Below are 13865 nucleotides of genomic sequence, written 5' to 3' on the forward strand. Positions count from 1 at the left end.
TTAGATGCAGTGTTTACATCTCCTTTTGTCGAGGGAGCCAGATTATTTGCAGCATGTATTGTGTGGTTAGGGAACTGGTGGCCCTGTTAATATTTCTGGAATACAACTCCCATCACCCCGATCGTTGGCCATACTCACTGGAGCTGATGGGAGCTGGAATCAGCCCTCCCCCCCCCCCCCCAATCTGGTGGGCCACAGGCTCCCTACTCCTGATGTGCCCTATTTTGCCTTGCTGGAAACCCCACATGCTTTGGGATCATTTGTCGCACCCCTGGGTGAGGCTCATTGGACATGGGGAGCATGTAACATGGCAGCCTGTTCTGTGGTTCCATGTACTGCACTGGGATGCTGGTGAGACCAGTGTGTCATACTGGGGAGATCTTACTCACATCTTACCTATTGACATCCAAGGCCATGGCGGCTGCCCAGATTTACGCTTTGGTATATTGCAGGAATTAGCAGAATTGGGCTTTACAAAAAATTGAGCCTGGTCAAGCTCTGCAGCAGGTAAATTAGCTACATAGGTGATTTTCTTTTGCCAAGGACGGAATCTGCTTCTACTGTAGTGCAATCAGGGCTTGGGGTGGGACATGCCTGGGCAAATAAAACAGTATTTCTTAGGAAAGCAAGAACCAGCATCCATCTAGGCAGCACTTCCTGCCTTGACTTCTCCTGCTTGTTCCTCTTGCCAGATGGATATTCAGCGATCCCTGGAACTCTTGCACATGACTGTCTACTCCCAGAGCGTCTCGCCATGTGGCAAGTACTTGGCAGCTGGGAACAACTATGGAGAGATTGCCATCTTCAGGTAATTGGGTGCCTCTTTTGAGGGAGGGAGGAATTATCTCTGCATTTTCTCACACCTCTGTGTTTCTTCCTCTCCAGCCTTTCTGCAGCACTGAGCTCAGAGGCTAAGGAGGAGAGCAAGAAGCCAGTGGTGTCCTTTGTAGGTAGGTGAAAAATACAGCCTCTACTGGAATTGTTTTTAAGTTGCTTTTATCGTTATGTTGCCTGTTGTTGCTGCCCTGGGCTCCTTCGGGAAGGCTAATGGGATATAAACAAATAACAACAACTGCAAGGAGTCCAGGAACTCCCAATATGCATTGAGCATTCATTCCCATGCCAACCTCCTTGTTTATTACGGTTGCCCGTTTGTGGCAATGCCAGGAGTTCCCATAAAGCAGATCCCCAGGCCCAGTGTCAGTATGCAGCATTGGCTGGGCTCCAGGAGAGCCTGCTGTGGCTAATGCTGACATCATTTAATAAATAAATAAATGGCCTGGCCTTGAGATGAGAAGCACTGGCCTGGGTGGCTCCACCCTCCACCCAAAAAAAGCCCCCAGCCTTTGGGCCCTTACATAGGGCCTCTCCATGTGTCATATTTATTGTGCATTCATGATTATTTGTCTTATGATGGTATCAGGACGGTTATTCGCAGTCCTGCTTTCAATAATAATAATAATAATAATAATAATACAGTGGTACCTCGGGTTGAGTACTTAATTCATTCCAGAGGTCCGTTCTTAACCTGAAACTGTTCTTAACCTGAAGCACCACTTTAGCTAATGGGGCCTCTTGCTGCTGCTGTGCCGCCGGAGCATGATTTCTGTTCTCATCCTGAAGCAAAGTTCTGAACCCAAGGTACTATTTCTGGGTTAGCGGAGTCTGTAATCTGAAGTGTATGTAACCTGAAGCGCATGTAACACGAGGTACCACTGTAATAATAATTGATTATTTATACCCCACCCATCTGGCTAGGTTTCCCCAGCCACTCTTGGTGGCTTCCAACAGAATATTAAAAAAACACAATAAACCATCAAACATTAAATTGTTTCCTAAACAAGGCTGCCTTCAGATTTTTTCTAAAAGTCAGATAGTTGTTTATTTCCTTGACATCTGAAGGGAGGGCGTTCCACAGGGTAGGCGCCACTACAGAGAAGGCCCTTTGCCTGGTTCCCTGTAACCTCACTTCTCGCAGGGAGGGAACTGCCAGACGGCCCTCGGAGCTGGACCTCAGTGTCTGGGCTGAACGATGGGGGTGGAGACGCTCCTTCAGGTATACTGGGCTGAGGCCTTTTATACAATATCATTGGAGAGGCATCACAGAAGAACTAATGAAGCAGAATGATGTGTGGATGATCGTATAAATCCACCACCAACATGCTATTATTGTGCCAATGATGCATTGCAGGATACACCTGGAAAAAACCGAACACCTCAGGCTGGAGGGGCCTGTGCATCAGTGCCATTATTCAGTGCCACCGCCTGCCCCTGCCATCCCTCTAAAGTGCCAATTTGGAGACCCTCTCCCCACCGTAGCTGGGTGCCTGTGTGATGATTTGCCGTGTTGACATACCTAACACGACTCCTTTAATTTTAAGGGCCCTTCACTGAGGGGAGCAGTGGGCCGAGTGGTCACAGTGGCCTCTCCTTCTCACAGTCCTGCCCCTGCTGATTGGTAAGCTAACCAAGGGAGGGGGTCTCTCAGGACTGCCCTTGCCCCCAAGGCCCCCTTGAATCTGGCCACGGGCTTGCAAGCCCTCTGCAAATGAGATGGAAATAAAATGCGTTCCTGGCAAAGTTAAACTCCGGAACTTCAGGGTGGCAAGCCGGGGGTTTCCCAGAATGCACTTCACCACTGCCATGCCAAAATCCATTCATTTCAGATGCTTCTTCTTCCCACAGCTCATGAAGGTCCCGTCTATGCCCTGGTTTCCACAGACCGGCAGCTGCTCAGTGCTGGCAATGGGGAAGTCAAGGCCTGGAACTGGAGTGAGATTGTGAAGAAGGTAAGGGCGGCTGGCTCATCGGTTCCCCTCCCACGTTTCTCCCGACTTCCTTTTGACTGTGTTCCTCTTAACCTTCTTCTGCCTTCTGCCGCAGGGTTGCAAAGAAGCCTGGAGCAGGAGGCCGCCTTATGGGTATAACTTTGATTTCCACCTTTCACCATTGCCATCTTTTCTTCCTCTTTATGTATGTACACATGGCAAAAAATCTCTCTTTGCTTTTCTGCTCAGGAGCAGCTTGGAGGTGCCAGAAATCAACAGCCTTCAGCTGAACCTCAAGGTACAGGCGCAGTGCAATATGGGGAGGGTTTAGCATGGTTCACTCATCTGCCTCTGCCTCATTCTTGCTGCTTCTCCCCCTTCCTCCTTCAGGATAATAGTCTTCTAATGGCTGGGGGAGACTGTTCCATTCACATGATGGATCTGGAATCTGGCACCTTCACGGTGAGTCGTGCCTCTAGCATCATGGGGCTGATGAAATGCGAGGAGAGAGGAGGTTTATTTAAGGCAACTCCTTCTCATCTCCTACAGGGGCTTCTCTGCATTAGAGTATCCCAAAATTGTTATTATAAACTGGAAATAAATCCTCTTAATCTGTCAGATTCTCAATTTCCAAACTCCAAGGCTTTCCCCCTTGTTTATGGTTATTGAAAACTTAATAAAAATAGCTTTTCAGGATTCTGTGTTGTTCTGCAATAGCAATAGAGTATCATAATATAATTTCTCAGTTATTCTGTAGCATATCTCTGCAGCCTCCAGAATGTGTCCTACCTCCATCCACTGCAAGTCATACTCTGTTTCTTCTCTCTCTGCCACAGCATGAATATCAAGGCCACACCGATTATATCCACTGCCTGGCCCTTCGAGACCAGCTCAGAGAGTGCCTGTCGGGGAGTGAGGATGGCACTGTGCGCCTGTGGGGTGAGGATCTGCAGCCTCCTTGCCGCCTGCTGTTTCTCTGAGAGATCGTCTCCCCATATAATCCCTGCCCCGTGCTTTAAAATCAGTTGGGCAGATCCCATCTGCATGTCCCATCTCTGAAGGAAGCCAAATCTGAACCCTGTCAGGGTAGGGTTCTCAGTGGTGGTGACCCCGGAGTCCTGAAACAGGCATCTTGGTTACTTATGTTCACTGATTCGAATATGACTTTGGCAACATCCACACCATACATTTAAAGCGCTATGATACCTTTAACAGATATAAAAAAACCCTGTGAACTGTAGTTGGTCAACAGTGCAGGAAACTGTAGCTATGTGAAGTCAGTACTCTGAGCAAACCACAGTTCGCAGGATTCTCCGTGACTGTTAAAAGTGGTATCATCCTGGTTTAAATGTATGCTGTGGATGCAAGCCATCTTTGGGTATCAATCTGTTCCTTTTAAACTTCTGTTCTCTGTTATATGGCTAATGGTCGTAAGGTTTGTTTTAACTCTTGGATTATATCTTAGATTCCATATTTGTTTGCTCTTAGCAGTTTCTTGAAAAGCAGGGCGGATGTCACTTACTTAAAGGTGATTCAGGGAATATCTTCAGAATGTTTGGGGACGAGCCAATGACACAGGGATCCCACTGCTCCATTTTCTTCCAATCTCTTTAGATGATCAGTTGCTGGCACCCCCTTTGGCTTGTGTTCTAGGACTGGGATGGTGTATATGCAACATAGGAAGCTGCCTATACTGAGGCCTGTGGTCCATCTAGCAACATGTTGTCTATGGTTAATGGCAGGGGTTTCAGGTGGGGTCCCTCCCACCCCTTAGTAGAGATGCTGAGGATTGAACCAGGGTCTTTCTGAATGCAAACAGATGATCTGCCACTGAGCTACAGTTGACTAGACAAACCATGGACTTTATTTCTCTCTCTTTGCAGATTTACGTACTGGAAGTCAGGTTCAATCAATTGAAGTACATAAATATGAGGTAATGTAATCATCATCATCAACAACTTTATTTTTAATGTAAGAAGGCATTAAACAATAATCATAAAGGAAAACAAACAATAAAAGATTAGTTATAATAAAGCAAAATTAAGTATATGACTGGATATTTTCCTGAGGTTTGTCATTCCAAAACATCATAAACAAACTGTTGTTCCATAGATTAGGTTGACTGTTGTTATTTATGCATTCTCCTGTAATATGTCAGTTTAGATAATGGAGCTATTATATTCCACGTTTTATGAAACCACTCAGATAAATAGTGGTCTAATTGACCACTATACTGATCTTAGCAGCAATGAGAAAGATTAATAGCCCATTTCCAAATCACCATCCAGGATTAAACCCTTTTAGATAACCTTATGAGGTATTGCAGTTTTATCCCATTTCCCTCTGCCCCAGGGAACACAGTGCCTTCCTATCCCTCCCCATTCTTCCATTCTCCATCTATACAGAAATTTTAAAAATAATTTACAAAGTAGAGAAAAATAGGCAAACTAAGCTGCTGTTATTATCAAAGTGTTTGCAACTCCTCAAAACAACAACCCCTAATAAAAACTAGGAACCTATATTAACGGGAGACAACCTCACACTTGCGATCTCATATTTTATTGAAGAAAAACCTTTGAGGAAATGGAGCCTTTACTCATTTTCGATAACCAGCTTCACCACTTAACCATTGCTTCCTTCGGCCACCTTCCCCTAATGCTCCCCTCAACTCCCTTAGGAATGCAACAGGCCGCAGAACGGGAAGTGGATCCGTTGCCTGGCAACCGAGTCTGACTGGATGGTGAGTTCATTGACTCTTGGCTGCAGAAAGAGAACAGCTTAAATATCCCAAAATGTATTGAGCTGGAGTGCAGCAGTCTGGGAGGGAAGGAGGAGGTTGTTCACTGAGCCTTGCTGTTCTCGGATGTCGCATGGGACGTCCAGAGACGTTGGCTTCCCCTTTCTTTGGAGCTCCCTGTTCTGCCCATATTTTCTGAAACTGGCCTTGGAAGCAAGGAGGGGCTGCTGACATTTGCAACGGACAAGTGTTTGGTGCACCGCGTGAGCAAAAGGGCTCTTGCAGAGAGCTTTTGTCATCGGCAGGTTGTGGGTTCCCTAAGGCAGTCTTCCACTTTTTCAGATCTGGGATGGCCCTTTAATGTGAATTTGAGGGACCCATTTCTTAATGTTTCCCTTAGGTTTGCATGGTGGCTACTGTTGTGACTCACCTTAGACCAGGCCCTGGCCCTAGTATGGAGCGCCCTGACTTCCTGGTTTAAGATCTCTCCAACCCTTTTCCTGTTTCTCCTTCCACAGGTGTGTGGTGGAGGCCCAGCGCTCACTCTGTGGCACCTGCGGTCCGTCACACCTACCACGATATTCCCCGTGCCCCAGTGTCAGCAACAAGTCATGTTCTACCAGGACTTGGTGAGTCATCCCCCCTGGGGGTTGGGGGACACATAGCCTCCCATCTCACTGGCTTCCTCATTCCCTTGATTCCTGCATTTCTTCCCCCTGCTCCTTTGTTGTTATTCCTTCATCCAACCAGTCTTATTTCCCCTTCCTTTGCTCTTCCCTTTTGCGCCAAATTTTTTATTCTTCATAAAAATGGTTTCATTGCCACCCGCCATAGCTGTCAACTTTCAGATTTGAAAATAAGGGATCAGCAGCCTCGAAAATAAGGGACCAGCAGCCTCAGCTGTCCCGGGGACAGTCTACGGGATATCTAACAATCCGGGATAGCAGCGGGAAATGGCTCTGGAATAAAGGAATTTCCTGCAAAAAAAGGGAAGGTTGACAGCTATTCAACCCGCCCTTTCACTCAGCACCCTCTTTCCCCGCCCTGATGATCTGTCTTCCGCAGATTCTCTCGGCTGGCCACAGCCCCACCATTAACCATTTACAGATCAGTGGGGAAGTGAAGGCTCAAATCCCTTGCATCCCACGTTGCATCCACTCTCTTTCCATCAACGAACACTCGCCAGAGCACAAGGTAAGCTCCTGGGCGGCAGGAGGGAGGCAGGAGGGTGTCTGGCCTGCAAAGGGAGGCAGCTGGAATTCTGCTTGGAAGGGGCAGGGCTTAGCTTTGGCAGGTAGGACTGTGGACGTGGGGGAGGGGGCTGAAATAAGAATGTGCCAAGCTTCCAAGGAGCAAGGGGGGCTTGGTGAATGAGAGGTGGGTTGTCACTTAGGGTTGGACCTGCAGAAGTAGTGAATTTGAGCTTCAGTTTGTAGAAACCCAGAGGTCTGGACCGCCAAATGGCGAGTTTGTGGGACCCTCGCCCCCGGCAAATGAAAACAACTGTATCCCTATAAAGTGGAAATCTCTCAAGGCAGCCGACAAACCAAATTTAAAACACAGCTATGAGTAAACGGCAAATTATCTTGGGAAAAGTATGTTAAAAAACAAACCCCCAAACCTGAAGTGGTATCACAGAAACCAAAACCGCACTGGAGAACCGGACAATAATAAGGGGGTAGGCCATAGGCCAATTGAACCTAAGAGGTTGAATGGAGGTGTTGAAATAGCAGCAGAAAGGGAGCCATATGTGCTCCATAAGAGAGGGAGTTCTCCAGCCTGGGTGCCACAACCCAGAAGGCCCTGCCCTGCATACTTGCCAGTTCTGCATTCGTCGGCCTCCGTCAGAGATCTGACTGGGGGTAGGCAGAGGCATGTGGGAGAAGATGGTCTTTTATTAGGACTGGGGTGGGAACCTTTTGCAATCCAGGGGTCCCTTCTAAGCAACATTCTGAGGGTCATATGCAGGGGCAAGACTAGAGACAAAAAGTTGGGGTGGGGGCAAGGAATGTAAACCTTACCTTAGTACCCTAGGCTAATTCCTACACGCACTCACACTCCCCTCCAGGCAAACGAGGCATTGTCAGAATTCCCAGCCAGGCAATAAAATAAAACAAATCACTCAGGGAAGGGTTCAAAGCAAGACCCACTGAGGGCCTGGCCTGGGAAGGAGGTGTGTGGCTGGAGAAGGAATGTGGCCCAGGGAGAATCCCAAGGATCAGAGACCTGGAGGACTGGATGTGGTCCCTGGCTCTCAGGTTCCTCATCCCTGGGCTTGAGTACTTGCTGTTTTCTGCTGGGCAGAACAATGGTTTTGTTTCCGTGGCTGGTGGTGGTAGAGAGCAAAGCAAGAGAGAGGGGGTGGGCAAGGTTAGAAGCAGAGCAGTGGGTGGGCCTTCCGCCGCCCCATACCTGATAAACCTCTTCCCTCTCATCTTCCCTTCCTCTTCGCCATCAGGTGCTGACAGCTGCCGGAAGCAGCCACCGCATCGACGTCTTCACCAACTTTGGTTACCGGGCCTTTTCCCTCACCTTCTCTTAAGGCTCAGGCGATTCCATTTCCATAAACTGGTGCTGTTCAAGGAGTGCCTGGGCAGGACAGGCAGCCCCACTCGACAGGCTGCTGCGTTCAGGGATGCGTGGGCCACAGCTAGCTGGACTGTCAGTTGGGAAAAGGAGGCTCTTCACTAAGGAAAAAGAAACCCCTGGACCTGCTTGGGCATGAACTTCATGGGTTTTAAAGTTGTGGGGGGGGGGAATGAAAGGAATTGGGAACTGTGTTTATTGTAACTAGCAACCCCCAATTCCACAGTCAGGATAAACCTTACATCACAGGCAAGAAGCTGTTAAATCTATTTCGAGTTAAATGCATTAAAACAATTTTTTTTAGACTGAAATATGGATGCCCTCGGAATGTTTGTTGCTATGTCTTTGTCCTGTCCTTCATTTGAGGAAGCATACGGAGTTCCCTTCTTGTTCTCTCAAAAATCTTGTGTAAGGTAGGTGAATCCGAGAGGCGATGGCTGACACAGTGTTCAGCTTTGTGGCAGAACTTGAACTTGGGTCTCTCCAGTCCAGCACCCAAGCCTGGAGACAGGGATTCAAGGGCCCTCCAGTCAGGTGGACTACAACTCCCATCATCCTTGACCATTGGCAGTGCTGGCCTGGAGTGCTGGAAGTTTTAGCCCCACAGCATATGGGAGGCTATAGGGTTCTCATCCTGGCGAGCCATCACACCACACTGACTCATATGGAGCTGATGGGAGAAGGTGGGCAAAAATGTCAAGGAGCAGCTCAGATGTCCTCTCTGTTTGACATCCTTCTGTGATCTTTCATCTGACTTTGCCCAAATGCTATTCAGTTTTTTACCTCTGTGGTCATGAGGCCTGGAATCTGGAATTGTGGGAAAGCTATGGCAGAATGGCCAGTTCCATGCTGCGTGGACCAATGCTTTTCTGGATTTCTAGTCCTTCACACAGGACTCTGCCTTTACGCTTCGGGTATCTCCACCTCCTCATACATATGCTCCTCCTGCATCCTCTTCAGCTCCTTCAGATCTTCCTGGTGACTTTCTTTAAACTCCCGGAGAGCCGCCATCTTCTCCTCAAACTCTCCAGTGGCACAGTGGTCCTGCCGTTCAGGATCCGGCAGAAGGTATCCCACAGGATCGCCCAGCATTGCTTCGACCTCACGGCAGAGGACCTCCAAGGCCAGGAGGCCATAGGTGGAGCTGCTGGATTTGTAGCGCCTGCTGAAGAGGTTGACAGGCCGCAGGAAGTAGTGGGGGAGGTTTCTCTTGGTGAGGGTGTGGCGTAGGAGCCTCAGGAGGGCTTCCAGGGAGGACAGTAGAGTCTCCCACTGTTCCTTCTGCGGGTAGATTTCACAGCACCACAGCAAAATGGTCTGCAAGAGGAAGAGAGGAGGGAAATGTTAGGTCTTTGTGGCTCTTAGAGAGGTTCAACAGCATGAGCAGTTCTGGTGTGCTTCAGGAAGTTGGGAAAAAGGAATGTGGAGCGCATCATATTGCTGACTCCTTGGCTACATTTTCCTCCATTTTGACTAGAAGCAAATATAAGGGCCTTGATATCGGGTTCCAAGTGTGTGAAAGAGGCCCCTGAGGGGATGGTAAACACTGGCCTGGTGACAGATAGCACTGCTTGCATTTCGGTTATTTTACCTCACCAGTCGGTGCAGCATTTAATTAGGAGATTCACCTTGAGGTGGTAGGAAGTCAAGATTTTGCCGTACTCTGGCGTCCATTTTGTCACGTTGACAAACTTAAGCAGTCTCAAAGCTGCCGCCCTCTGCCCGCCATCAGCGTCAACATCCTCAAGAATCACAGTCTCGGCATGGCTGAAAGAGAGCCTGGGCCCAGAGAGAGATCGGCTCCGTTAGAACACAGTGTTTATGGGAAAGCAAACAGTTCCTTAGTTGGATGAACTCTTTAATAGCCCTTAGCTCCTATTGTTACTGCAGGAGGCAGAAATGAGATGGTATTAAAAAGAAAGGTTTGATATTTCAGTGGAAGCTTAACATATCTTGCCTTAAGATAAAAGGCCTTTTTTTGGCGGAGGGAAACCCCTTTTATTAAACTTCAGAAATAAAAATTGAGCCAAAAGGTCAACTTTTGACTACTGAAAAAGTTGCCTGTTTCTGAATGCATGCCAAGCGCTGCTTTCCCACCAGAGAGTAACCTTTTGCTCCCTCTCGGCTGCTAAGTTTGTTTACTTTTTTTTACCTCCAAAATCCTCCCTTGGCTATCAGCTCTGGTCCAGCTTCCTGAACGACGGCTGCTTTGCGGAGAAAGCTTTTCTTCTCGTTGGCCAGGTCCCCATCCCACCAGTCGGAGAGGTGGGCCAGGTCTTCTCTCAGCCACTGGTTGGAGAGCTTGAAGGCTCCCAGGATGGCAGGGACCAGCTTCACTGGGACAGTTTCCGTCCCTTCAAGGAAAACCAGCTGGATGGCAGGACTCTCCAAGTTCAGGGCCTCCAGTGTGATGTTCTCTGCATAGGGCACAGACAAAGCATTATTGCCCCCAGGAATCAAGGGGAAGGAACAATAAAGTTACTACATTTCTCATTTCTTCCATGCCTTTCTTGAGGGTTGTGGGAATACCTGCGGCAGTGTGCAGCCTACAAATCTTAATGGTAAACCAGTCATGGCATTACAACAGTAATAGAAACACAAGCAAACAAATAATAGCAAGGCAGTCCTGTTACTCTCCCAAGAATCTAAAAGGCTAGGTGATCTTTAAAAAAAAAATTATTGGTTTTTCACAGTTTTTATAAACACAAACAATACACAGTACAAACAAACACACAAACGAACATGTATAATTTCATATCCTTTTTTCTTAAACCTTCACCGACTTCCCCATACCTCCCCTTTCTACATCCCAATTTCCAAATTTATTTCAGCAAATCCTAACCCTTGGTTTTATCAAATTTTTCCCTTGTTCTTTTCTTTTACTTAATCTTTCACAGCTGTAATCCCCTTTTTTCTAGAACCTCGACATTTTAGCACTAAAAGGCTAGGTGATCAGAAATATTTTTATTTAAGTATAAAGTCTGTCCCTTATACAGAAGGATAGGTGGCAGATCTGTGATCTGGTTACCTGCCTCCACTCCAGATGAGGTCAGATTCTGTCCACAGCGCTCTTCCAATGCAATTTTAAAATCTATTCATATCTGACCGGTTAATTATTAAAGGAAGGTATTGGCAAGGACAGTACTCACTCTGATGTTTTTATATCTGAGGGAATCTGCAATAAACATACATCTCAAAAATACACTCACGTCTCATCCAGTTGTCTATCTTGGGTACATGGGAACGGAAGAGTTTTTGCCGGAAAACAGGATCTAATGGTCAAGGGGGAAATTCAAGAAACGCTGCTAAGTTCAATTATATATTTGGAAATAAGCAACCGTAGGCCAAATCCAGCCCCCCTTGCAAATGGCTTCTCTCAATGGGAAAATAATTTCTACATCTTTTTGGACTTACCATTTTGCCGGGGATGGGTGCACTCTGGGAAGGCAGGAAAGAAAAGTTCGAGAAAATGAGTTAATGGAGAATTGCGAATGGCCTGACATTCAGGCTCCCAAACCCCTACTCAATCATTGTTTCCTAAAAAGGATTGTTCTGCTTTGAATTACATGACAAGTGGAAATTCATTATAACGGGTGCAGCTTTTCTCAGCGTGGTGATATGATATTCAGCCTGTTGAATTTCTTACTGTTACATAATGGGTACCTGTTCAGAACAACGGCGGCAACCTGAATTTCTTTAGGATGGCTGCCAGGTCTCCTTAGAGGAATAGCACCTGTAAGTCCAGGTATTTGAGGAATCGGATTGTGAGGTTTACAGAATAGCATGCTATAATGTGTGTGTGTGTGTGTGTGTGTGAGAGAGAGAGAGAGAGAGAGAGAGAGACACTAACTACAAGTTTGGGAGATCAATTTGCCCCTCTCTCAAGCAACCCTCAGACCAAAGGAAATGTTAGCACACCACCTGCGCTGCCATGGCTGTACCTGGATCCAAAGCGATTTCCATATGTCGGTGAAAGTCCTCCAAGATTTGGACAGGGTCCAGGTGGTGGTGGCTGAGGCTCTCCTAGACAAAGAGAAAACAAAGCGGGTCACTGGATTTTGCATCCTCTTGAGTTGGAGAAAGGAAACCCCAGATCCACCAGGAGGATGAGGTGTGGATTCAGCGGGTCTTAGCTGAGCTGGGGGCTACACCAGTGTAAAACCCACACTCCCTGGCTGTGCTCATGCCAGCATAAAGCACAACCTCAGACTACACCAGCCTAACTTAAGATGGCATCAGTTAAGACAGTGGAAATTTTACCAACTTCCCATAGATTGGATTGTTCTGCCCGTCTCTAGGTGGTATCACAGTATAAAAGGTACAATACAAATAAATCAAGTTAAACAATGAAATCAGAAAACTGACTTAAAATGTGCGCTGAACATTCAGGTCTCAGAAGTTCCACCAAGTTAATGATACCTGTATGATAGTCGTTCTAGTTTATATTGATATTCAGGAGGATTTTTCTTAATTGTTTTGTACCACTTCAAAATGCTTATTTTTAGTTCTCTCTTCGTTTTTTGTGTGTATTTGTGTGTGATACTTTTGTAATGTCCTAAACTGCTTTAAAGACTTTTTTTGAAGTATTAAGTGGTATATAAACTACGTACTTCTTCTTCATCATCAAAATAACCATGGTACTGATGCCACTCTGTCGAAATCTACCTTGCACTCATCTAAGAAATCCAGGTCTTCCTCGTCGTCCTCATCCGCCAGGCGCTCCGCTTGCCGGTGGCAGTGGACTTCCACGTACATCTCCCCGAAAGCTTCGAGGTCCACAAGGACTTTGGTGCCCCAGCGAAACACGGGCAGCCCTTGCTCGCGGAAAATGTAGGTGGGCAGCTTCTTTTCATAGCTGCCAGGCTCCTTGGCGATGCCCCCACTTGCGAGCGCCAGCTTGGGGTTATACCTCGCGGGGATGAGGAAGTCGAAACCGTTGGAACTCCCCTCCACTTGAAGGTGCAGCCCTTCCCTGTGGCTGCCGACCGGGATGGGGTCGTTGGGGTAGAGCCCGGTGCTGGATTCATAGGCCCATTTTACCATCTTCTCCACCGTGCTTTTTACCACGAAGAAATTCTTCCCGACCCTCCAGCCTTTGTCTCCGGACAGGAAGACTCTGTCGGCGTAGAACTGCTGCAGGATTGCCTCTCGCTGGCCGGAAGGATCCCCCTCCCCGCTCATTGCCATGGTGGATCCCTCTGAAATCCTCCTCCTGCTGCCTGCCTCTCCTCCCTTCTCAGCTTTCACTTTCCCTTCCTGCCGAGGTCTGTTCATTCACAGAGACTTTTGCTCCTGGCTGTGTCAGAGATGGGAAGGGGGTGGGACGCAAAAACCAGCTTTTAAACTTTCCTGCAAAGTGAAAGTGAACAGAGATCTCCCCTCCTCTTCCCCTGATAAACATTTTACGCAGTGGCGTAGCGTGGGGGGTGCAGGGGGGGCCGGCGCACCGGGCGCAACATCTGGGGGTTAGGGTTAGGGGGCGCAAATCCACGGGTTAGGGGGCGCAAATTACTTGCCTTGCCCCGGGTGCTGACAACCCACGCTACGCCACTGATTTTACGCAAATATTATTAGCCGAGCCAACCCATAAACTGCTGGGCGCTCCCCCTCATTTTCCTTCCTGGGAGGGGAAATGACAAGTGGGAAGAGTTAGAAGCCACACCAGAATTTCCTGGCTGGAAGCGATTCTCTAACATAGGAACCAGGCATCATGCCAGTGGAGTTTCTACCCATTTTGCTGCCTGAGGGGACAGATTAGTTGATTTTTCCTTTCT

The 13865-nt window shown here is 47.6% G+C and overlaps 2 protein-coding genes and 1 long non-coding RNA gene across 4 annotated transcripts in view; 2 read left to right on the forward strand and 1 right to left on the reverse strand.

The window, feature by feature from the left end:
- THOC6 (THO complex subunit 6) overlaps window positions 1–8402 on the forward strand; it is a 9455-nt gene extending 1053 nt beyond the window's left edge. For both annotated transcript variants that reach the window (XM_083469226.1, XM_083469227.1), the window contains exons 2-13: window positions 693–808; window positions 886–950; window positions 2686–2789; window positions 2884–2921; window positions 3018–3066; window positions 3159–3230; window positions 3605–3707; window positions 4652–4701; window positions 5446–5508; window positions 6024–6134; window positions 6571–6699; window positions 7964–8402. In XM_083469226.1, coding sequence (XP_083325352.1) covers window positions 693–808; window positions 886–950; window positions 2686–2789; window positions 2884–2921; window positions 3018–3066; window positions 3159–3230; window positions 3605–3707; window positions 4652–4701; window positions 5446–5508; window positions 6024–6134; window positions 6571–6699; window positions 7964–8047 — 984 coding nt within the window. In that variant the 3' untranslated portion in view covers window positions 8048–8402. The remainder of the gene's footprint in view (window positions 1–692; window positions 809–885; window positions 951–2685; window positions 2790–2883; window positions 2922–3017; window positions 3067–3158; window positions 3231–3604; window positions 3708–4651; window positions 4702–5445; window positions 5509–6023; window positions 6135–6570; window positions 6700–7963) is intronic.
- On the reverse strand, window positions 8270–13454 carry LOC310690378 (uncharacterized protein). Its single transcript, XM_083469173.1, has 7 exons — window positions 12757–13454; window positions 12033–12114; window positions 11506–11529; window positions 11301–11363; window positions 10244–10508; window positions 9720–9870; window positions 8270–9408 (listed from the first exon to the last, which is right to left on the reverse strand). The coding sequence occupies exons 1-7, from the start codon at window positions 13363–13365 to the stop codon at window positions 8995–8997; spliced, it is 1608 nt and encodes a 535-aa protein (XP_083325299.1). The 5' UTR covers window positions 13366–13454; the 3' UTR covers window positions 8270–8994.
- Window positions 10517–11293, forward strand: LOC310690428. The gene is made up of 2 exons (XR_014518079.1): window positions 10517–10748; window positions 11040–11293. It is a non-coding gene; the product is annotated as an uncharacterized lncRNA (long non-coding RNA).
- Window positions 13455–13865: the final 411 nt, after the last annotated feature.

Source organism: Podarcis liolepis (assembly GCF_965112155.1).
Source record: "Podarcis liolepis genome assembly, chromosome: 13".
Lineage (NCBI taxonomy): Eukaryota > Metazoa > Chordata > Lepidosauria > Squamata > Lacertidae > Podarcis > Podarcis liolepis.